General features: G+C 38.3%; 1 protein-coding gene across 1 annotated transcript; it reads left to right on the forward strand.

Annotated features, from left to right (window-relative positions):
• The first annotated feature begins 1,847 nt into the window (after positions 1-1,847).
• Positions 1,848-23,157, forward strand: CFAP300 (cilia and flagella associated protein 300). The gene is made up of 7 exons (XM_054187862.1): positions 1,848-1,957; positions 2,428-2,509; positions 4,158-4,230; positions 9,926-10,092; positions 12,304-12,476; positions 18,662-18,728; positions 23,020-23,157. Exons 1-7 carry the CDS (start codon positions 1,848-1,850, stop codon positions 23,155-23,157), a joined length of 810 nt encoding a protein of 269 aa, XP_054043837.1.
• The last annotated feature ends 1,008 nt before the right edge of the window (positions 23,158-24,165 follow it).

Genomic DNA, 24,165 nt, shown 5'->3' on the forward strand with positions numbered 1-24,165 from the left:
AACTTTTATTATTGTAAACTGCTTAAAACTGGAAATGTTGAGTTATAAAACTATGATAGGTAGATGGCACAACGTTAAAGAAATTAATTCCACAGTTTAGAGCTTCCTGTCCTGATCCTCCTGAGCCAGCCCTGAAGTCCTTACTCATTTCCTTACTCCTGATTCATCAAAGCATTTAAACGCTCTAGATTTCAGTGGGATTTAAGCATATGCTTGTTGATTCAACACTTTAATCAGAGAAAATCCTCACTGAAGTCAGTAGGAATTTTTGCCGCAAAAGACCTAACGTTTCGCTCGCTCTTTTTTTTTTTTTTTAATCTTGTATTTGAGTCTGCACAACTTGAAATTGAGAATTTATGTGTTTGTTAGTTGTTGCTACGCATCACTCCCTGCCCAGACCAGTTCTTTCACTTTGGCTATTTAATCTCTGGCTAGTAATATTAGTGGCAAGAGGAATTTAACAGATGGAATAGTGCTGGAGTAGGTGGGGATGTGTTGAGAATAAGGTTATAATAATTTGTTTCAGGTGCCTCTTCTTTAGATCATATTTAAATACTGAGAAGAAAGGCACACTTTTTCCATATCCCCTCTCGAACTACCTCTATCGTTTAAACATCTTGAAGTATAGTGTAGCTTTATTTTCTATTGTTTAGGTGTAAACAAAATATTTTGGGGAAAAAAAAAAAGGAAGTGTGTGGGAAAACACTTGGAGAAAACAGAATGGAGAAGATAGAGCGGAATGGCTCCTTAAATGTTACAGAGCTGCTATGCAATAACTTGATCTGCTGAGCTGCAGCCTGCTGGTGTTAAGAACTCCTTTACAAAATTTAGTGAGCATGAAGTGAGCAATGAATTCTAATGAAGCTGTGTTAAAACAGGGGGTTTTAACAGGCTTATGATATCTGTTTTGTCTGGATTCCTTTGGTACAAGCCTGTTAGAGTAACATGTCTCACAAGTTAAATCCGCAGGACGTCTTCTAGAGGCCAATGAGACACGGGCGTGCACGCCGGCAGTTTCGGCTTTGCTCCCTGCCGCCGGGGCACGCTGCACCTTTCCCTTCGGCTTTCTAATCAAATTGAATGCCATTCAGCTTAATTTTTATTTTTTTTAAATTAAAAACAAAAAAAACCCCACTGCTTAACTTCTTAGAAACAGGTCTGCTGTTTAGCCCGAGCAGATGATTAATGGGAAAATGACAATTTTTAAGATTTGCAGCGAAGTTTGGGGTGGGGGGTGGGGGGCTGGATTGCTAAAGGATATAGCGTGAAATGTGCAGCAGCCCTAAACTCTCGCTGCTTTCCCTGCAAAGGGCAGGAAATTCCCCGAATTTTGCAAGGTGTCTCTTGCTTTACTGGACTTCTAGAAATAACATCCTTCACTAACGATGTACTTTCCTTAAATTCTCCACTGGGAAGAGCTTGAAAGTACGGCCTCGCTATCCCCAAACGCCTCAACACCCTGGGAAGCAAGAAGCAGTGCTGATTCATTACAGCTTCACAATTCATAACTTTGGGCTTTTCACAATTGGTTTGACATTGCGTTATTGGGGGTGGTGTTGATTAAGCCAGCAATGGTAGTCCCTGCCTTTGCGTGCGGCCTGCTAGGCCCTCCTTTGGCAAGCCTGAAAGTTTTCCCGGTGCACAGACAGGAGCAGAGGGGAGGGGGGAGAAGGATGGTGTTCCATTAGAGGATTTTGTGGGTAAAAAACAAAGAAATCCTGTCAGAAAGGGGACCGCCGTAGCAGCGGAACGCTTGTGAGCGGGGCCGGGCCCGGCGGCGGGAGCGCGCCGGCCGCGCACCGCCGTTTCCACGGCAACCGCCCAGCCGCCGCCGCCGGCGCTGGAAGATGTCCGCCGGGGATCGGCGCTGCGCGGCCGGCTTCGCTTTCCGCTGCTTGCCCCAGAAAGCTTTCCCCTCCCTGGAGGACAGGGACATCGGGGAACGGCTCCTCAAATGGTGGGAGGGGGAGAGGCCGCCTCGCTGGGGACGGTGGGAGGGAGGGGAAGGGGGGGGCGGTGCTGAGGGCCGGGGCCGCCACCGCGCCCTCAGCGCTCCCGCTCTGAAGTGGCGGCGGGTCCCGGTCTCTCTTCCCCCCTTCCCCTTAACTGGAAGTCTCCTCAGTGTTTTTCAGGCACTTAAAAGGCTTGTTCTGAGGAGCGAAGGCGTTTATCTTTGCCTTCCAGAGTTAGCCAGGATCCGTCTCAGCGTCGCAGCGTTGCTTTGGTGCTGCTTCAGCAGCCGTCGTGCTCCCCCCACCCCCTCTCCACGGAGGTGGTTATAAATGAGAATGAAAAAAAGAAAAAGAAAAAAATAAACTATACTTATTGGTCAGAATAGGACTTTATGTAGTGTACCTAGGCAAATTTGCAAAGTGAGTAAGTGCCTAGTATGTCTGCAGAATATTTCATCTCATTTTTCCATTTCAGGTCCATGCAAGGCAGGATCACAGCACAAGCGTTCAGTTTTGACCAGCAGTTTAAGCCCTATCAAAAGGATGAATTTGTTATGGTAGCTTTAAATCCTTCATATTTTAAGTTGACTTTTTTGCAGGGAATTATATCTATTGGAAAACTGCTTAATGGCAAACATTGTAGCAGTGTTAACATGCTATTTGCCATATCACTGTCTCCTTGAAAGTCGGTAATTTAGGTGTGGTGCACAAATCTTACTTTGTGGGTTAACTGTATTGTCCAGTAAAAATATTTTAGTCTGTACTAATGTTACTCTGTTTTAAGAGGGAGCAATTTAGTCATTCAAGAGTCCCAAGAATGGGAATCGGAACTGGATGCTGATCTTGGCCACCGCATTTCGTGTTGGGAAGTCCACCCAGGGGAAGACTTTAAACAGTGTACATGCAGTTGGTACACTTGCTCACAGCTATTACTGTTTTGTCACAGTAAATACACTGTGCAATTAGACATGCATAGGCACCATATATCTGAAAATACAAGATTTAAAAATGTATTGGATACCATTGCTTTATACTGTGATTTTGGGCTCTTAGCTTTTTGAGACTTGAATCTTTTGTTGATTTTATGGCCTCCACTTTTGTGGTCTGCAACATCAAATCTGTTCATCTGTTTGCAGACAGAAAAAAAATAATAATCTGTGGTTTTAAAAACAGTGTGGTTTTTACATTTGTTGTTTTAAAAACAACTCTTTGATTTGTTGTATGCCTATTTTATATTGTTATCCTGGATAAAGAGTTCAGACTCTTTGTATTGGTTGTCTGGTTGGACTCGATGATCTTAAGGGTCCTTTCCAACCATGAAGATTCTGTGATTCTATTTTAAAGCAATTCACACAGAAATACACCAATATCTCATCTCCCACTGATAAACATTTCAAATGTTTGAATTTTACAAAATATGCATTTACCTTCTCAATGCTTGTCTCCTTTGAATTAAAAATGTAAAAATATCATTATGAAATTATGAACTCTGAGTAGCTGTGAATTATTTGAGAACAAAGGGACCATTACATTTTATAGTCTGATCTCTCTGTATCCCAGAGAGGTGGTAAAGAGATTTGGTGATGCAGAGTGTGAAAAATCCATCATTTTCTTAGCAGCTTCATCAATGATTATTCGCTCTGCTTGTATGCATATACATAAGGATGAGGTTTCTTAATTGGCTTATCTATCATTTAACTTGTCAGTTACCAACATTACTATGCATGTCTCCTTTTTTTAACTGATAAATCAGTTAAAAAACATCTTCTCCATCCCTTTGATAACTTATGGATGTCTTCTGTATCTTTTTAATATTTTTTGTGTGTATCTACACTTCTCCAAGCCTCAAATTTATTTACAAAATGTAAACTGTACAATCATACTTAGCATTTCCTTTTTTACTTCAACAACATTGTATGCAGAGATGATAGAATTGTTTCATCTCTTCTTCCATTTTCTGTACCTCCAAGGATTTCATACAACCTTTTTGTGTGTTCTTGGACTAAAAGTGCTTTACTGTAAAACATTAATACTGCATAAACATGTATTTGGTGGTATGATATTTAGTATCCAAACTGAAAGATCATACAGAATCTATTTACTAATTGGATCCTTATAATTTGCTTTGAAAGTGTCCAAGGCACTATAAATGATGATTTTATGTTTCATTTCATTAATTTGTATTCTCTTATTTGAATATTATAGGCGTTTTTTAATGATCAAAATGTGAACTCCAGTTTAAAGTCGCTCTCAGCTTCAGGACAATGGACTACATTGGGTAAATTTAGAATAAATTAATCTTAAATAAAAAAGTCTGTAACTATTTTCCTCTCATTTACCATTTTGTAATAATGACAGTTGATATATGTGTATCTTCACCTGGTTGAAATATCTTAAAGAATAACTTCTTTTACTAAATAATAAGAAAAGATTCTTACCTAGTTTGTTACTGAATTGTCACATTTTACACTTCATTTTTCCTTAACCCCTGTATCGATCCATAAACTAAGCTGCCAGAAGTGGTTTTAAGTGGTCTGTAACATCCTTGACCTGATCTTGTACCCAGACATAATCAACTGCCCTAATTGTGGAATTATTGTTCTACGTTATCCAGATAATATTTGGAGAAAGACACTCTTCTATAGATGCAACCACCTTACTTAGGACAAATCTGAGATTATTGCTCTGTTACAAATTAAAGTTGAGAGAGCGGAAGATTAGATAGAGCAAAGCCCCGAGCTTGTGGGAATATGTTATCTGCACAACAAACGTGATCTGGGCGCAGAAAGAGAGCCATGTGATAGGTTGCTTTAGTTGCAATCATGACATAAGGTTGGCTTCTAGTTTGTTGCCATACCATTAACTGCTTATAACACTTGATTACGTCTGTAGATGGAGATGAGACACTAAAGGAAAAAGACCAGAAGCAAATAGCCCATTTTATGGCACCACTTTGAAATTGTATTTTTGGTTATGTAAATGACACACAAAATTTCCTGGAAATTGCATGTGATAATGTAATGGGATTTTAGGCATAATGTGAACTCTGATATCACCAAAGTGATTTTCCTTAATAGGAATATTTCAAAAGGGGGTACTGGGAAGTCCTCAGTTCTTTTGGTTTGTCTGCAAATATTTTACTCTGTGTAAATATTTAATGGAGCTGTGGGAATTTTCTAACTTTTCCATTTCAGCTCTCTGGAATTGGCATAGGTTTTCCCCACGATATACAATGACACTAGACATTGCCACCTTTTTGTCAGCAAAATCCATTTTCCAAATACTGTATCCGGCTGTTAAAGCAATTGAAATATATAAGATGCAAAAAATATCTCAAATTCCCCTTCAGGTACCTCTTTTTGACTCTGGCAAGCAAAAAGAAAATAAATATATTTCAAACCGTGGGTAAACCTTTTCCTGCTTTAGGCAAGAATTTTTTTAGGCTGTATGTCTAGCCTGTGACTTGCCAGTCCCTGTAGCGAAGGTCAGTAGGTTACATACCTCGTGTTTAAGAGCAGAGGGTCACTTGCCAAGTATCCCGGCTTAACTCCTGATTCCGCTCACTCTTCCTCAACACAGAAGTAATACATTTTGTTCTGAGGACTGGAAGGGTTCCCTTTCTAAATCCTGAACAGCTGGTATACCCCATTTGCCCTTAAAATTTCATCTTCCCATTCTTTGCCTATTTTTGGTGAGGAATGTTGGCACATTTTTCTATCCTTAGTCTTCATGTGCATTTTTTGAAAATATAGTAAGAATTAGCTTTGAGTGGGAGGAGGTGAAAAATCATCTTCTAGTATTTTCTTCTTCAGACATGCCAATATATTAATCCAGATATATCATTTACTTATCACTGTGGAGCAACTTTTTTAAAAACAAGTTCCTGTTCTTGAAAGAAAATACTGGAAATAGGCTTATTTTGCTTTTTAGAAAATAGGAAGAAAAATTACATAATCTAGATTGATTCAAATACTGTATTTATTCCTTGCAAACAAAAATGTTAGGGTTTTTTTACAGGGGGGAGATATTTTGGATGCATAACATAAGTGGGGTTTAGATAGGTTCTTAAAAGACTCCCTTCTCCCTGACGTGAGCTTGGGCAGGAAGTATTTATTTATGACCCACAGAAAGATGTCAGCATTATATAAAACATCAATATTATATTTACTTTATGAGCTTCTTTGTTTTCATAATCCTTTTGTCTTTTTCCAGGCTGTGTTCCCCCTTTTACCTTCTCACTAAGAATTTATTTTTCTTTTTAATTCAGTGGGCGTGGTTTCACTTTCATATTTATCTCTACCTCCTCTTCTCTGTTATTTGTCTATCTCCTTTTCCTAAAATCTGTTTCTAAAAGTTCTTTACTTCTTTTTTTTTTCTCTGTGTCTAATCTCATTTTTTTCTTCTCTTGACTGCTTTTCATCCTCACCTTAATATTATCAGACCATAACATCCTCAGTCTCTATCTGTTAGATCAAAAGGTGCCATAAAACATGGTGTCCCCAAGGAATGCAACATGTACCTCTCTCCCCAGGTCCCTGACGTGTTGGGATTCCTGGTAGAACCCCACAGTAGTACATTGTCTCAAGGACTTCAGCTTTAATATTAGTTGAAAGATAACGTTTTAGGTAAACAATACACAAGGATATTCTCTAGTCTGTTTCATCTGATCGGACATATACTTAATCACCTATTCTCACATGACACTTTTTTGCCTGTTGTAGGAGGGATTTTTTCTTCCCTCTTCCTGGCTGCATGGCAGAGCACCTGATAGTTCTGTCATGTGCATTAAGCCCCGCCTTCATCTGTTACTCTCGTATTTCTAAAATAGAAGCATCAAAAGGAACAAATTTGATGCATACCATGTTATGTCTTGAGTCTTGTGTTTTTAAATAGCTGCAATGAAAACTAAATAGTAATTTTTCCTTGGACATATTACTGGCCTTGCACCTGTCAACAGTCTTGGGGAGGCAGGACTGTATCTGCTTAAGCTCAATTAACACTTGAAAAGTTATCTTCAAAGGGATACGGTTACTGTCTTTTTGTGTAAATAGAAATTAAGTATTTGCCTAAGAAAGATTCTTGAGTTGCCATGTGTACTTGAAGCTTTAATGATTGCTGTCTTTGAAATGGCGTTTTAAAATCTGGAAGCAATTTTTTAGACTACTGTTATAGGTTATCATTTGCAAAAATTTTAGATGTCATTTGAACCTATAAATCATCAACCTGCACCTTTTACTTTTGAAATACCATCTTTTTAGTACAGAGCACTGAACTTGCAATATGTATGTTCTATATAAACTGTTCTGTAGATGTTTCCCTGAGGTAAAAATCTTTCTTAAACTTTGGAGGAATTCTAAATATACCTAATCTGGGGTTTATCTGCCCCATACTAGATATGCAATGTGTTCATTTAAAAGTATATTGGCAGTGCTTTATAGATATTCCAGAGCTAGCTGTTATAAGAAGCTTAATCTACTTCAGTACTTCTCAGCTCTTTGTTTTCCACTTGCAGATTTGTCAAGGCATTTCTTCTTCCTATTTTATTGCTCACTTTTACAGTGTTATTAAAACCGGTCACTCTTTTCCAGGAAATTCTGAATCTCCAATTTCAAATCTCACCTCTCAAATGGAGAATAGGAGCTTCCAGTATATTTAAACTTTTCCATTTGTAGTTTGATTTTCTGAACTACTGAATAGATTACAAAGCTCTTGATTTTTTTTTCCTGATGAGATTTTTCATAAAATCTTGTTTCAAAGCAGAAGTGTGTCTCTTTTCTTCCTCCTCCCCCGATAAAATCCTAACAATTTGAAGGCCTATAAATAGCTCTGTTTCTTATACTTCAAGCTCAATAACTGGGAAAATGTAAGATGTGTCTTTTTTTCTCAAGTCATTTAACATCTGATTATTATTAGTCTTGATTCAGTTTTTGATTCATAGGTCTTTAGAAAATAAGTTCTATGTTAGAGGCTGATTTAGCTCTTATTAAATATCTCATAAAATAAAAAGTCTATCCCTTCTAAAGGAAGCTGGAGAATTAGAAGTTAGAGGAGTCTGGAGGTGAGGGTGTGGGAGGGAGCATAAATAAATAATCAAAAATCAGTGTTTGTTTTTTTTCTTAAGTTGTAAAGCTGTAAGTCTTGTTTCTCCTGACTTGTGATTTTGGTTACATAATTTGATTATTTTTTGATAGTCACTATGTGGACATTAGGAGAATGTCCAAACCTTTTTTCTTTAATAAATAAATGGTTAATAAAGATATGGTTTTCATAATCATATCTGTAGATGCGAAGCCAAGCAATTAAATGCCAAGCTTTTCTCTATAGCTCATTTTGTTTACATCACATTGGCCCAATAAAATAATTACAAAATTTCATGCTATTATTTTTAGCTTAAGTAGACACATTTTCAAGCCATCAACTTGTAAATTCTCTAATTTCTTTCTTAGTGTTGATTGGGTAGGTGGTATAGTTTACCTGGTTTTAGATAACAAAATGCCAGTCCTACTTAACCTCCATGTCATAGCATACGGGAGACATCCCAAGAACTTTTTGGAAGTGTGGAGGCAAGAGAAATTTTAGGTTATGCTATGCTTGCAAAGATTAGGATCAGCATGAAATAATAGGTGCTCTTAGAAGCGTCATGGTTCATACATCCCTTTTTGGCATGTTTCTGTTCATGAAATACTGTCATCTAGAATGAAATTTGTGCATTTCCTAAGTACTAGTCTTTAGTGATCCTTTAGGTCAGTTTGTCAGGACACCACTTAATTTTATCTTTAATTGTACGGTCAAAAGCCTTTGATACTGTGATGTTGTTGACCAGTCAAGGGAGCCTCCAGAGGAGAAAACATATGAGTAAAGTCATAGAAAGCTGGAATGCTGTGAATATTATCTCTGCCAAGACACATTGCCCTTGTGTTGCGTGCTCGCTCGTGCTTATGCTAACTTGTGCGTTCCTCCCCTCTCCTGTTCCAGAAACATTTTGAAGGGTGTTCAGGGGGACTTGGAGATGAGTAGAGAATAAGTTCTGTCATTTGGTCTCAACACTTGGACCGTAGAGAGCTGATGGAACTGAATTGAGTCCAAAGCTTCTTAAACATGGACTCTAATGCTATTTGATGTGCCCTAAGTTATCCAACGGCACACATACAGATTGTAGATGTAACACTGTATATAGAAAAGATATGTGTCATTATGGACTGATAACCTCATTAAGTAAAATACTGTAGGGCATCTCAAATGGCACTAGATGTCTAGGAGTAACAGGATCAAGCCTCCAATGACTTGCAAGCACAGAAAATGGAAAAATTCTAGAAGAATGTACTCTGCACTTAATGATTACATTTAGTACTCCAGATTCATACAGGAATTGCTGATAGTACCTTTTTCATCTTCTGAAATAGCTGGTTCGTAAAGCTTACAGTAGCTACAAAATAAATTTTCAAAAAGTTCAGATATAATACTTAACAAACCAAAAATTCATCAGGGCTGTGTTCATTTTGGTTTTTACTTTGTGGGGTGCTGTTAGCAGCTATTGGCTTTTGTACTTCATCATGCCAAGTTTGGTATTTGTCCTCAGATTCTTCAAGGCTTAAGCTGTGGATTACGATTTTCTAAGGGTGTGATCTAAGGCGATGTTGAGTTTCACGTGGTATTTCATCTATTACTTGTTTTGGCTCATAGTATTACCAACAGAGGGAGCAGACACATGAGCCTTAATGGAGGGTAGTATTCAGATGAATTTAATGTTTTCTTTACGCTTGTTTCTTTCTTAGCTTTCTTTGTTTTTTGAGGGACTGTGTGATTGTGTCATACTTATGTGGTCTGTATTTTTTTTAAAGAATATGCCACACACAGCCATTTAGAGAAGGTGATTATTTCCACGCTGTATCAAATTACAAATTAGTACATGGAAATTCTCCTATTTTCTTTATTGCAAGAGACTTGGAGTGAAGCCTTCCTATGTATTTCAGGTTCCAAAGTGACAAAAATCGAAGCTACACTGGTGCCCTGTACACAGATTTCTATGTCATTTTTTGATCGGCTGTACTCTGAAGGAGTTGTCAGAGAAACTGGACATATTGTGAAATGTTATGATGACTATTACGATGATATTCTCATCTCCGATGAATTAAGGAAGGTCAGTATAGCAATGAATAATTTCTTATAATTTTTCATACTCTATTAGGTACCGTAAGGACACATTTTTCAGTATTTTTTTTTCTGACAATACATACTTTCTGTGGTAAAAATGGGCATCAATAGCCATGGGATAGAACCAATTGAGGCACTGCAGTGCCTGAATGTGTGAAAGCACTGGCTGTTTTCCAGGTGGGCCTTCTTTCCTTTTTAGGTGCGAGAAAAAGGCACAACCTTCTTCTACACACCCTTATCTCAAGTAGTCTGTGCTTGGTTGGGGGGGGAAATGCAGCTACTCATTTGCCTAGGAGGGGAAAACAAATGGTGCCAATGGAAAGGTACCATAATACCCAGAGCTGCAGGTTCACACAACCTTCCAGGTAGCTGGTGAAACTGAACGTACTCAATAGCTACATCCTGAAGCACTCCTGGCTGGGAATGCTGACCATATCATATCTGAAGGCATTTAAGGATCTTTGTATATTTTCATTGAAACAAAGGAGAGGAAACTGTGAAAAGGGAAATTATTTTTCAGTGTTAACACTGGAAAAGGACTAAATATAGCTCCTGAACAGGCCTGCAAGGTAAAACCTGTTTGTTACACTCCAGTGGAGGTGTTAAAGAGCAGATTATTCTGAAAAAGGATCTCTCTCTAACAGTGGCACCTTCTTAATCAACATATGTCTTCACTGTAAGTGTTTCTTTTGACTTCATAAGCTAAAACAATTTTTTTTTACTTATGTTTGTTTAGCATTAGCAAAGCATAGTGTGGGAGAACTGGATTTTGCTCTTCCTTGTATATATAATCATCATAAGTACTTAATAATTATAGAGTTGCACTCATTTGCACTTGCCAAATCCTTTGAAGGATATTTGAACCAGTGACACTGGTTACAGGATGTGGCCTGAAATACTGGTCTGTCTTGTAAAGTTCTGGGAAAAGGAGAGAACTCAAGCTCAGCTTTGAATTTCAGATGCGGTTTGTAGCCTAGCAGTTCAAAATACTATGTATTTATTTCTAAATTGGGTATGTGTGAAATGTTTTCTGAAAATTAAGTATACTGGGTATAGGAAAGTTTATTTAAAATAAATGATTGGAGTTTGAGTTTCTTTCCATTTTCCTTCCCTTGGAAGGGATGTGTGTGTCTGCAAGTTGCAAGTTGAAGGATTCACATTTGTTTGAAAGGAACATGATTCCTACTCATAAGACCTAAGATGGCAGAAAGAATTAAGAGTTAAAATCTTCCAGGAACGACGTCAAAGCTTCAGATGAAATTAGTCCACGCCCCAGGACGGTAGACTGTAGGGGGCAGCAAACTGTCTATCTCCTGATGTCAGCGGGTGGCCTTCATCTGCAAAACTCCATGTTTCTTTCCCACCTGTCACATCGTCTCTTGCTTCGACCAAGAAGGGGGTTGGGATACATATGAGGTGACCATCAACAACAGTTGCTGCCCTGACCCTTTGTTACTCAGGTTGTGTAGTGATATTATGAAGAGGACCAGAGAGTGTTAAGTTCATGTCTAGCTTTAACCAGTTTGCCTGAGTTGACATCTGCAGTTTGGCTGATGTGACTCAAATGTCTTGTAGCCATACTCAGTTACAATTCCTGTCCACCCTTACAGTGGGCAGTGTTGGGACTAATCTAGCAAGTCCTCTGTGTTCACATAATATTGCAGCAAAAGGCAGGTGAGAGGCATGGAGGCAGCTGGACAGCATGTCTGGTTTACCCAGGCTGCAGATAAAGTCTCGCTAGAGTCTGCAGTAAAGAATGATGTGAATTTGAATGATGTCCTCTGGGACATCCTTAGGATTCCTTTACAAATGTGAGATAAGTGTGTAAACTTAGAGTAAAAAAGCAAACGTAGGCAAAGGTGCCGAAGACAAACTAATTGGCTGTGATTGACATACCAAATATAGCTGGATTTTTTTCAGATTATTGTTTCATTAGCACGATGAGCGATTAAACAGTGAATAACAAGACTCTTGAAAAATCTTCCCTTATGTCTTGTGGGCACAAATCTGACAGTGATTCTGCTTTATATTCTATCTATAAATTTTGAACATAATTGCATCATTGGAGGAAAGATTTAGAGAGAAGTACTTTATTTCCATCCCTAGTTCATGTATTTTATATGGATGTAAACTCTGTATGAAATACAGCAAAGTAGTTCCATTGTTTATAAACTTTGTTATTTTCCTGTTCCACAAGGTTTTACTTCTGGAAGATTCAGACCATTATGACTTATTCAGTCAATTGGATCGCAAAGAATTTCTCTTCTGTCTTTTTAAGCATCTTTGCATTGGAGGAACTCTTTGCCAGTTTGAAGATGTAGTTGGCCCATACTTAGAAACTACAAAAGCTTTATATAAAGACTTGGTGAGGTAAGCATTTTCCGTTTTATGCAATTTTATATGTATGCGCTGTGCATAGATACTTTGTGTTGATTTGTGTAAATTTACTGTGCATTACTGCTTCAAAAATGGGGCTGTTAGTTAGTCAATCTACAAGCTTATTTGACTTCACCTATCAAAATACCGTATAACAATGGTAGGAGTTCAATGGCAAAATATATGCAATTTTAATGGCATCTGTCCCACATAAAAACTTTTGTTATATTACATATATGGACATTGATACTTTGTAATTCACTCCCATTTTAAAGATTTTTGTTTCTGTAATCGTCTGCTGAAAACATGGTGTGGCACTGGAAGCAGATTGTGTGCCCACTATCTTTGATAAAATATCAACAGCTAAGTCTTGGATGTATAGTCTTGGACTACTTTCAAGCTGCTTTTGGCTTAGGATTTAAAAATTGAAATACTTCAGCTGAAATTTGTAGTTCTGTATATATTTTATTCCAGGTGATTTTTATTTTTTTTAAATACAGTTAGATTTTGGCATTCTTAATTCTATAAATACACTTATCGCAGCGTAAAGCTAACGGTGATAGAATCTGGCTGTTAGCGTGACACATGCTGTTAGCATGTTAGCATACACATTTTTACTAGATCTGGTATACGGAATTGTTTGGAATTTGTTTTTTTTTTTCCTTGAGATTAGAGGTGATCGATCAAAGGTTCAAATTCAGAAAAAAAAGGGCAATTTTTTGGCCTGTTTTGATACATCCATATGCTGACTTCTCCGATTGACAAAATTTCTTATTTCCTGATTAGTGGGCAATGGAATGTACTTATCAGTTACGCAGACCCATTCATAGCTAAACTAATGGGAATATAAAGATCATCAATGATATTACTAAAATTTTATATTATATTATACTTTGCCACTTATAATTAAGTATTTGTGGGATACTATAAAGAACAATATCAACTTGCACAGTGGAAAACTAAAATGAGAGATACTACAAGAACTCTGATAATGTGGATACTAAGTAATGCAACTACAATGTACACTACAAGGGCTTCAAATCACTTAAAGTAGGAATTGATATTTTTCTTCGTTCTCACACTATTTGGAATGGTGTGATGACCAATGGTTATTTCATCTCCTATTTTAAGATTATACACAAGCATATTAGGAAAAAGATCGTGTAAGGTGTATTCGTCATTAAATCTGTTCTTAAAATGTCTTTGGATAAACATAAGAGTAAAATGTGTATGTCTGAACAAAGATAAAATGAAAGGATTAGACCCAGTGATTCTTAATCACCTGAATATTTCTTTACTTCTGTGGCACTTGTGTATAGATTGCTGTGTCCAAACAAAATATTTAAAACAAAATATTTGTTGGTTTGGGGAATTTTTTGTAGTACTTAACCAAAGAAGCTTAGACATCTTTAATAACTTCTAAGCAGCTTTCAGATTTTCTAATGGTCAATACTTTTCAGGGTACAAGTTGATTTAGTTATGTGCTGTTTCCCAGGTCATCTAAAATAAATTATTAAAGTAGCAAAACAGTTCATACTTTTAGTGAAACCAATGAAACAGAGAAATTGAGCATTATCAATATTCCAAGATTTTTTAGAAATAACGAACTTAGATTGCTGCATGTATTAATTTGAATACTGTGATTAGTCACCAGAGCTTTCTTATTAGTGTGATTAGTTTTGATATTTTCATATCATACATAGATGGAAATCAAGTGGGTTCTTCAGAAATACAGAATATGACTTAAAAGGATCCATCAGTGTTTCAGCTCTACCCTCCCTTTTCTTTCAAATGGTTCACTCGACGCTTGAAACAAGCTGTGTGTTACTCTAATCCTTGGCCTTAGTTGACTTTGCATTGACTACAGCTCTTTCTGCTCTTGTGTTGCTGAATTGACCTAGGACAAAGCGCAAATCCAATCAGTTCCTTCACTTTCTTGCTTCCCTTTGCTTTTGAGTTGTTTGCTGCTACGCATGCTCAAGTTTTGTTCAAAGCCACTCCTTTCCTTTACCTTTCTATCTCCTTAAACCTTTTCCCCTTCATTTTCCTTTTCCTGATGTAAAATTCAATAAGGATGTCAAGTAGTTCTTGTTACCTAAAAAAAAGCGTCTGCCAAAATCTTCCCTACAATTTCATCCCTCTTTCAAGGTTTGCTTTTTCTATACCCTCAACCTGTTCCCTATTGGCCCTTTCTGTATTTCTGTGATTTTTCTCTGGAGTGCTACTTCTGTCCTTTATGCAATATCAAGAGAAAACCATTCAAGATCCACTCTTTTTTGGTGTTTGGGTGTTTGCTTTTGGTTTAGTTTTTATTTGTTTCTTTTTTTCTTTCCAGTTGACAGCTTGCTTTCTATCCTCCAAAGTTTTGAAGTACATCTACACAGTTCATGTGACATAACTGATCTTCACTATTTATTTACCTTGTGTCTCCATTTCTGTGCCTACAAATGTCTGCTTGTTTCTCACTGCCATTGGAGCTGGCTAGCAGTTGCAAAAGAAATTCACAACTAAATGTTTTATCTTGCTCCAATGATATTAAGTTCTCTGTTGGTCCCATGAGAAAAGCTTTTGATCTTGACATTTCAGACTTTCCTTTCCCAATCATGATTGTCTCCTGCTTTGTCTCATTTCCCCCTGCCCCCAGTTTATCCAAAATGATGTTGCTGTTTTGTTACCACCTTCGTAAGAGAAAAGGCCAGTGAAAGGATAAGCGATACAGCTCTGCAGAGGGACATCCATGCCACAGTCTTGACTGGATTTCTAATTGCTAGTCCATGCTGTGCACTGTTACTTAGATCATTTTTGCACAAATTACACCAGAAAATAAAGCAATGAAAATTACTTTCTTACGGCCTCTTATTTTCAGTAAACAATTGCTAAGGAGAGTAGTGGCCTATTAAATTATGTTTACAAAACAGTTCACCTTCAAATTCCTGTTGAAAACCAACTATTCTTTAAATTCTTCTTTTCTTGACTGCTTCTTTTCATCCTGGATTGCCGTTGCATTGGAGATGTTCTACTCTTTGAAAAGTGATATAAAAACTTTTTGTGGTACTAAAAAATTCTGTAAACTGTACTCTTCTTAAGCTTTAAGTTTTATGTCTTAAGGGCTCAGAAGGCTTGGTGAAAAACAAATTGATAGCACAATAATTATTAGCTGCTAGCTGATGTACATTGAAAAATTGGCCCCCACAGATGAATTTAGTCTAATCATTATATGCTTATAGAGGCATAAACCACCACTGTTTGGTCCTGTAACAGTTTTTCTTATGGAAAAGAGCCTTGGCATGAAGAGTTCCACAAAAGCGTCTCTAGTACTGGGAATGGCAGACCTATTATGAGTTTTTCCCCACTTCTTTTTCTTACAGCCTTTCTTCTGGCCTTTCCTGAGTTCTAACTCTAAGGCATTAGTGTTCAAAATAGTGCCAAAAGGTTTGAGATTTCATTTTATTGAAGTGTTTCCATGTATATTGCTTTATTATGTAAGAATGCAATAATCTTTTGAAATTAGCCACTCTATTTTACAAGCACAGCTAGGGACTTCCAAATACAACTATTAAATGGCAGACATTTTCTCCTTTGTAAAAAGAGCAATAATTACTTCCTAATGAATTAATGCACAACTTGTTGTCTGTTACTAATCCACCAGTAATTAGTCTGTGACCAGTTAAATCCATGCAAAATTTTAGTGTTAAGTGTCATATCCTGTGTAACGTAAATATTTTCAAAATGCTTCTCGTAGTATTTTTGGTTTAGTTAAAGCATACATTTACATGACAAAAACTTGTTAGCTAAAATATAATCTATGAATCTTTATTGATAAATCTTGCCTTCTGTACTTAACCCCTGATTTATCTGACAGTGTCTCTCTGTGGTGACAGCTGCTGTAGTATCTTGTGTTTATTGTTCTCTTCTCCTTCCTTCCATGCCACCTCTATGCCCTTTCCCCCATAACAAATGAATTTATGTGAAAGCATTGAGTTGTTCATTTAATGTTTGGAAATCGTAATAAAATATTGACTGTAAGGTTAGGATATAAATACAACCCGAAGTGAATTGCGAGATGATGAGGAAGTTTGCTCTTCATAAAAAGACAATAGACTCACATTAAAGTGATGAAGGAACGACCATATTCAATGAATAGTTTAGAAGTTAACAAGTTGAAAGAACAAAGAGGATATTAAGACTATTTTTAAGGAAATACTATCCTCTTCAAGAAGACAAGGTATTTTTTTCTAAAACCTTTTTAGGAAAAAAAAAGAAAAGAAATAGAGCAAACGAGCTTGTCAAAGGCAACCTTCTGGTTTCTTTCAAGTAAGCAAGGGAAGAATCTCATCTGATTTTGGCAGATATATTATTTTGCCTTAAAAATTAACCAAAGTTCTAGAAATATACAATCCGTCTGAAAAATGACTTACAGGAAGCTAAGCACAAGGGGAAAATGTCTCAAGGCAGCAGAATAATAAATAGGAAGACTTATTCTCTGTCACCCCTTACTTTCATATCCTAGATATATATAACATAAAAATTAAGAAACCAGAAATTGAAAGCATTGTTTTCAGACACAAGAATGTGAAGCCAGAGTAACTTAAATACAACTGTAGCTTTTGGGGGTGGTGATGTATGGTAGAAAGCGCTAACCCCACTGACCCTCTACACCTTGTTCTGAAAGTTGTCACTCTTTCAGCGGAGATGGTTGAACAGTTTCTGAACTGCTGTAGTTTACAGCCTGGTACATTAGCATAAACTGACATCCGTGTTAAGTTTATCTTAATATGCCGGTCTGTAAACTGCAGTGGTTCAGAAGCTGAGTCATGAACCAGTTGAGCTGTCCCTGCTGGGAAGGCAGTAATCTCTAGAGGGGTGGTAAAGCAGACAACTGAGGCCAGTACCAGTTTCAGCAATGCCTTTTTAATCCACTGTTGAGTATATCAACAAGTCAGTTGCAACAAAAAATTCTGAGAAAGCCTCCTTACTGACTCACCACAGGAAAGATCAGCTTCACTGTATAAGCTTAATTCATACATGACTGTGTCATTACAGATGAAATCAGCTCATCGGAGAGTCAATTTCTTTTATTAGCTGGAGAGATTGAATCAACAAAGATGATGTGTGTTGATTTAGGGTTTGTTTGTTCTTATAAAAAGAAGCTTTGTGAAAGCAGTGGTAATAGAGGGCTGCTGTCACAGACAGCTTGGAGCTGGTGCAGTGTACAACTAGGCTGTGTTTAATACACATCCTCTAGTGACTTAGCTGTATTGGGACCTTTCCCAGGAACTGAACCTGTTTGTGACAAGGCAGGTTTTGAGCTATGCATTTCTTGGAACTGTGTAAGTATGGAATTTATAAGACTCAACAACTCCATAGGGAGTTAATGTAAATAGGAATCTGTAAAATTACATAAATTAATAGAAGTTACACAATCTAATTAATGAAGAAATGTAAGCATCACTTCAAGCAGATCTGAGGAAAAATGACATATTTAAAAACATTTAAGTTTAAAATATGTAGACATGCTTTGCAATAATATCTTAGTGTTATTAATAATTGTGATGGAATAAATGGCACCCCTCACAACAAACATAAGTCTAGAAATATACAAATTCAGACCCAATACCATCCTAAGCTGCATAGCTGTCTGTATATACATCATTTCAAAGGATAAAAAATGAAGCTAAATTATAACCATATATTAATTAAAAATGAGCTAAAGTCTGCATTTCTTCACCAGTACGGCTGCTACCTCTTGTAGTCTGCATTACGATGCAGTTCACTTTGCAAGTGTTTTTTTTCTCAAAGAATATGTGAAAAGATTTTTATTAAATGTTTAGCTGAATAACTTTTCATAGGTGTCAAAATGCAAACTTTATATTGGAGTCATCTAGGCCTGGGTAATATTGCTGTGATTTAGTAGCTGAAAACAGTGAAACTAACTCAGATGACTAGATACGTTCAATAGCTTTCAGTAAAATGTCATAATATCCGTGTTCTCTAACAACAGTCAACATAGCTTTTCATAGTCAATGTGACATGAGTTGAAGTTTAACTACTAATTTGAACTTGGTCAAATTTGAGTGAGAACACAGTGCATATGTTAAAAATTTTTTTTTTAAGTGAAGGATTCTAATAATCAGTGCTTACTGTATGTATTAAGTATGTATTATTCCCCTGTATTTCAGTGTTCAAAAGGATCCTGAAACAAAAGATATACGTATTATTTCTACAGTCTTCAGAGTGTCCGCATATGTAAGTATTAATAATTTTAGTACAAGATTATACTGGACGTCACATGTATAACATGAAAATAATGAATTGACGTTTACACAAAGAAAGCATAATATTCCATTTTTAAGGGTTTATTTTTCCATAGTTGTTGTCATTTTGTATTCATGAACTCTTTCCCTGATCTCACCCTGCTTTCTTGTCCTCTTTACTGACTCTTCATCAACAACGACCAACTAAAGTTTTATTTGGTAGCTCACTAAAAATAGGTTTACTGGATTACACTTGAAGTCATAATAGCCATCCAGAAACTAGTTTATGAAAAAAACATATCTTTAGGTCTGAGTAATTCTGCTTTTAGATCTACTTGAGATAGCAGTTAAGGATTAAGAATCCACTCTTGACTTTGTATAGTTCTGGTTTTAGAAACGTTGCTAGAGCTTTCCAAATAGCTTGTATTGCATCTGTTTTCTGTAAAGACTGCAAGTTTAGTACGCAGAAAGTTGGGGTGGTGAGATGACTGCTCACCTCTTTTCCCCTCCCTTGTCAAGTCTCATTCCTATCTGTTTCTCTTGCAAAATCATACATTTACCATCAAGATAAGTTTGAGAACTGGCTGCATGTTTACTAGATTCAGCATATCTGTCATTTAATTGTTACACTAGGATGAACTACTCCAAATTCTTCTTGAGTAACCAGAATATGTAATAATTAAATGTCAGATAATGTACCCACTTTCAAAAGAACTAGCTGATGTCATTTCAGACTGCACAAGCTTCCCTGTAAGCTGCCAATAGCCCAGCTGTTCATCTGTGGATCATCATCTTTTAAGTACTATGTGTGATTCATAAAAGGCTTTTGGAAGGTTTTTGAAAATAAGCGCTTTATGGGTGTATCAAAATGCAGCTTTCTACTAGACTGTGGACTGTAATACAAATAAAATAAAAAAGAAAAACCCTGTTAACTTGATGTTCTACTGTTATTAATGGGTCCTCCCCATCTCCGAATCAAGTGTATTGATGTGAACTTTGCACATTTCTGTGTTTAGGTAGATGCATGATATTTAAGAGTTCCCCTAACTGTCTTTGCCATACGTTAAATATCATTAGTATTTAAAAAAAAAAAAGACAAAACTTGTCAACCTTTTGAAAACAAAAAAAAAGTGGATGGATGAAAGAAAATCCAGTGTAAATACAGAGCAGGCTATCCTCCCTGTAGCTTTGGGGGGAAATTGGGCTTTACTGCACATTCTGAAAATTTGTGAAGTGAAGGAGAATTCCTAAATTCTGGATTCCATTAAAGAACGTCCTGAAGAATTTTCTCTTGGAATAGAGAAAGCCTTAAACGTGTCTGTCTAGATCGTTTGGTAGCTATGTGGATCAAAACTCTTTGAACTCTACTTGGAAATTACAGGAAGGGCTCCTACTGGAGCACAAATGTCTTGTGCTTGTGACGAAAAGTTTCTCTCAAGGAGATAACTACATTTCTGCAGTAGATTTAGTTTCTGAGCTCATGTGGTAAATAACCATAGAGTGTGTTATTATAATCTTAACGTTGAGCTGACAATTTTTAAGCCATGTTTTCTTGGTTTATATCTGAAAGAAACGGACATACTCTCTTAGCCTGATATAAGTGAAAAAAAAGCTGTTCTGGTAAAAGTGACTTGAAGAGCATCTGAGAAGTTAGAAGAACACACATTTCTTCAAGCTGTATTAGTAAGTGGACAAATAAATATACTTGTATATTTCCACAAGTACAAATGGAATCAGGAATTAAGAACTTTATGTAACACCATACTGACACCATCCATTGGTTTTTAAGCTGTGGCTAAGAAGCCCTTATTTTGGAAACAATATCTAAAAAAGCACACTATTAGAGATGTAAATATTTCAAGGCATTAAGGTGTAGTTATACACATCTGTATATCTGTTCAGCACCAAAACTCCATAGACCTGGGCATCACAAATACCCTTGAGAGCTTTGGGGCTTGCACATAATGAAACATTGTTACAGCTGAAGTATTTGGATGCCAACTGGCATTTTAGAACTTTCTTTACCTGAACCTGAATCGTGGCAGTGTCAGACATCTGTGTAATGCACAGTTTATTCAAAAAGTATTTCTAAAAAAATTGTTTATTAAATGATGCAGTTCTGAGAGATGTTCAGTGGTATCTTTATTTCTGTATTATGCTATGCATATGTACTCTTAAATCATCAGCTGATTATGTGCGTTCCTACAAGGAAAAAATAAAATGATCCTACTCTAACATCAGTAAATCAATCGTTACATCCCCTGCACGTCTGAACCGAAGTCCACACTGCAGATGGAATTGGTATGATTCTGAATTCGTGTCCGTGCACCCTGTTGCTCTAAAAACCAGAGCAAGTCTGTGTAAATTCCAGAGGCTTTATGCTCAAGTATTTCAGGGTTTTTATGACCTCTTTTACTAATTAAAATAAATTTAAGATCCCTTTTAATTTAATTAAATTTTATTTATTATTTTCCTGGTACCAGGTTTGGTGTATTCTGGAGTTTCTTGAAATCCCTCATCACCAAAACTTAACTTTTCTTCTTGAATTGTTGAACAAATTTTTAGTGTGCCAATGCTGCCTTTAAACACTCAAAACCTCAACTGACATTGGTCAGTTCCATAAGGACTGCAGGAATGGGATCTTCAGTAGCAATGGGAAAAAAGTTTAACTAGCAATCACATCTTGATGCTGGTCTTCTCTTGCTTTTCTTTGGTTTTGTGCATGAGTTTAGGTTATCTTTGGATCAAACTCCAAAGGCATTGTGATGCTACGTACTGTAAAATCTTAAAGCTTGCTCTCCTTACTGCTATTGAGAATCCAGTGTTTGATACACATGCATACCTCAAAACCACCCGGAGAGGGCTAGGCTTCTTAAAATTGGAGCTATGGAGCTTGTATGCTGCGTTGCTTAAAAATAGAATGCTATTTTTAGCTTGTGGCATTTGACTACCATTGGAAAATGCTGTGAATAAACATTATCAAATGTCTACCTGTCGTAGACATGCTTTTATGGTGGTGCTTATCTTAATTTAAGATTTATGGTTTGGAATAGTGCACCAAAAGAAGACACCAGAACACATAGTATCCAAAGAGGATATAGTTCCTCCTGTTTGAAATAGCAGGAGAGAAAATGGGATGCCAGTAACAGCTACTGGATAAAATTCACAACCCAGACTTTTTCCTTCTAAGCTGACTGCCCTAACCACTGAGGGAGGTTACAGTTTTCATGTTTTCTTGGTCCAAAAAGAGGTGGATTATTTTGTGCAAAGGAAGACAGCTTCAACAAAGGAATGTGAGAGATGTGCCTCTAATCTGGAATAGTCTGTAGTCCAGGAGTTTAAAATTTTCTTGGAGAAAATTGACAAAAAATGCAATATAGCAATTTCCTTCAGGTAAAAAAGTGGAACAGAACCTACATCTCTTCAACTCTTGTATAAAGGTGTTCGGGAGCAGGAGGAAACTGTACTGTGATTGAAAGGAAAGGAGGTGTCAGCTAAATATTTGTTATCTTTTAGATGTTCAATTATTAGACTAAATGAATTAAAAAAAATCAACCCTCCAAAAATCCCCCCACCTGGTTTCTGGATCCCTGCTGGATTTGAAGCGCGTGTCAGGCTGTGCCGCCTCATCAGCGCTGAAGCTTTTCTTGAAGCAGGCAGAGGGAGGGCGTTAATGGCAGAGCCCGGTTCTGGAGCTGGCTGTCACCTGAACCTGTGTTTCCAGAATGAGGATTTTGGAGCTCGGTGCCTGCACTCCCTTCAAACCCCTTCTGAGGACCGGCACACAACATGTTTTCGCTAACAGTTCGAAGTTGTTAACGAGAGCTGTAAGGAGGGTTTTCCTTAAATGCAAATATTTGAAACTGAACAGACGCATTAGCAAATGTTAAGTGAAAAAGAATTACTGATAAATATAATCTCTAATTTTTTTCTGTTTCAAATGAAACATGATCGGACCATTGTATGTTTAATCATCTGTATTTTAGGCTCTAATTGTGTAAACACACGCTTACATGGTTAATTTTACATTTTATATTAATATTCCATTTACCTCAAGGTTATTGGAACTATTCCGACAGAACTGGTGCGTTTTGTGGCGTCAGGATCCTCACAGAGACGTAACGCTGCTTAAATAAACTATGGTGTATCTATTCTATCTTTTGCCATGAAATAAACTGTTACAACTGGAACAAAATGATACATTTTGCTCAGTTTTTTACGAATTCTTTCATGGGTATCCGTGCTGTCACTAATACTGGTTGTTTGATTTTATTTCTTCTCAGGATGCCCATGGCCTGTGTTACCCTTCCAGCCAAAGCCACCAGCAGACTTTTGCCTACTTGACCGTGGATCCCTGCAGGCGACACGTCCACGTTCTGTACCACTGTTTTGGCACAAGTGTATCTACCAGCTCGTTATAAACTTGGCCATCCTCCGACTTTATCACCGGGGCGGCCTCCTCATGGCACCGATTCAGGCAGAAGCTGCCGAGATTTCTTGTGAGGAAGGTGCACCTCCATGACAGCCTCCGCATGGCTCCACGCTCACGTACATATTTCTGGGTGTTTTTTTAAAAAGTTCTTCTGTATTTAAAAGGCACGCTTCTTGAATCTCTTATCTTGGCAGTTTTGTCCCCCCCTTCCCTCACCCGTTTTATCTAATAAAAGGTATTTCTCCGAATGTCTCGTTATGAACCAGCTTTTCAGATCCACGACGTGTAAATGCCAGGGGAGGCTCTGGACTCAGTGAACTCTCTGCGGGATGGGGAAAAAAGTGCGTCAGGCGCCCCGGCCTGCACCGACCGACCTCCAGCTTTCCCCTCTATCGCCCCTCGCCCCCAGCCCCGCAGGCCGCGGCCGCCCCGACACCGCCAGGTGAGGCGGGGGCCGAGGGCCGGCGGGCCAGGCCCGGCCTCCTGCTGGCCCCGGGAAGGGCCGGGCCCCACGGCCTCAGCCCGGCAGCTGCCCTAACGGCGCCCCAAGGGGGTCCCAGGCCAAGCCACCCCAGGCCCCGCGGGCGGGAGGGGCCCAGCCGCTGCCCGGCGGGGGAGAGGGGGGAGCGCAGCCACCCCCCCGGCCCCGCGGCCGCCTGGAAGTCGGGATACAAGTTCGGGAGGGAAAAATAAAAGTTCTGGTTGGCGACACCGCTCCGTTGCGGCTGAGGGCGGGCGGGCGGGCGGGAGTCGGGAGAGGGGCGGGCGGGCGAGCGAGCAAAGAAGTAGCGGGGGGAGGGGGGGCGGCGAACCGAGGCGTGAGGCGACTGCGGGCCGCGCGCGGTGTTGGGCCGGGGGGGTCGCGCAGCGCCCCCCCGGGCGCCCCTGGAGCGGGAGGCGGTGCGGGCGGGCGCAGGCAGGAGAGCTGCGCGGCGCAGGCTGGCTGTGTCGGATACGGTGCGGGCGGGCTCAGGAGGGGCGGGGCCGGCGGCGGAGA

Source organism: Rissa tridactyla, chromosome 1 (assembly GCF_028500815.1).
Source record: "Rissa tridactyla isolate bRisTri1 chromosome 1, bRisTri1.patW.cur.20221130, whole genome shotgun sequence".
NCBI lineage: Eukaryota > Metazoa > Chordata > Aves > Charadriiformes > Laridae > Rissa > Rissa tridactyla.

Bases quoted from the DNA above. Each gene is read 5' to 3' on its own strand.
- CFAP300 (XM_054187862.1), top strand. From the start codon at position 1,848: ATGTCCGCCGGGGATCGGCGCTGCGCGGCCGGCTTCGCTTTCCGCTGC. The intron at 2,510-4,157 runs GTAGCTTTAAAT...TGAATATTATAG, and splicing joins AAAAGGATGAATTTGTTATG to GCGTTTTTTAATGATCAAAA. The intron at 18,729-23,019 runs GTAAGTATTAAT...ATTTCTTCTCAG, and splicing joins TCTTCAGAGTGTCCGCATAT to GATGCCCATGGCCTGTGTTA.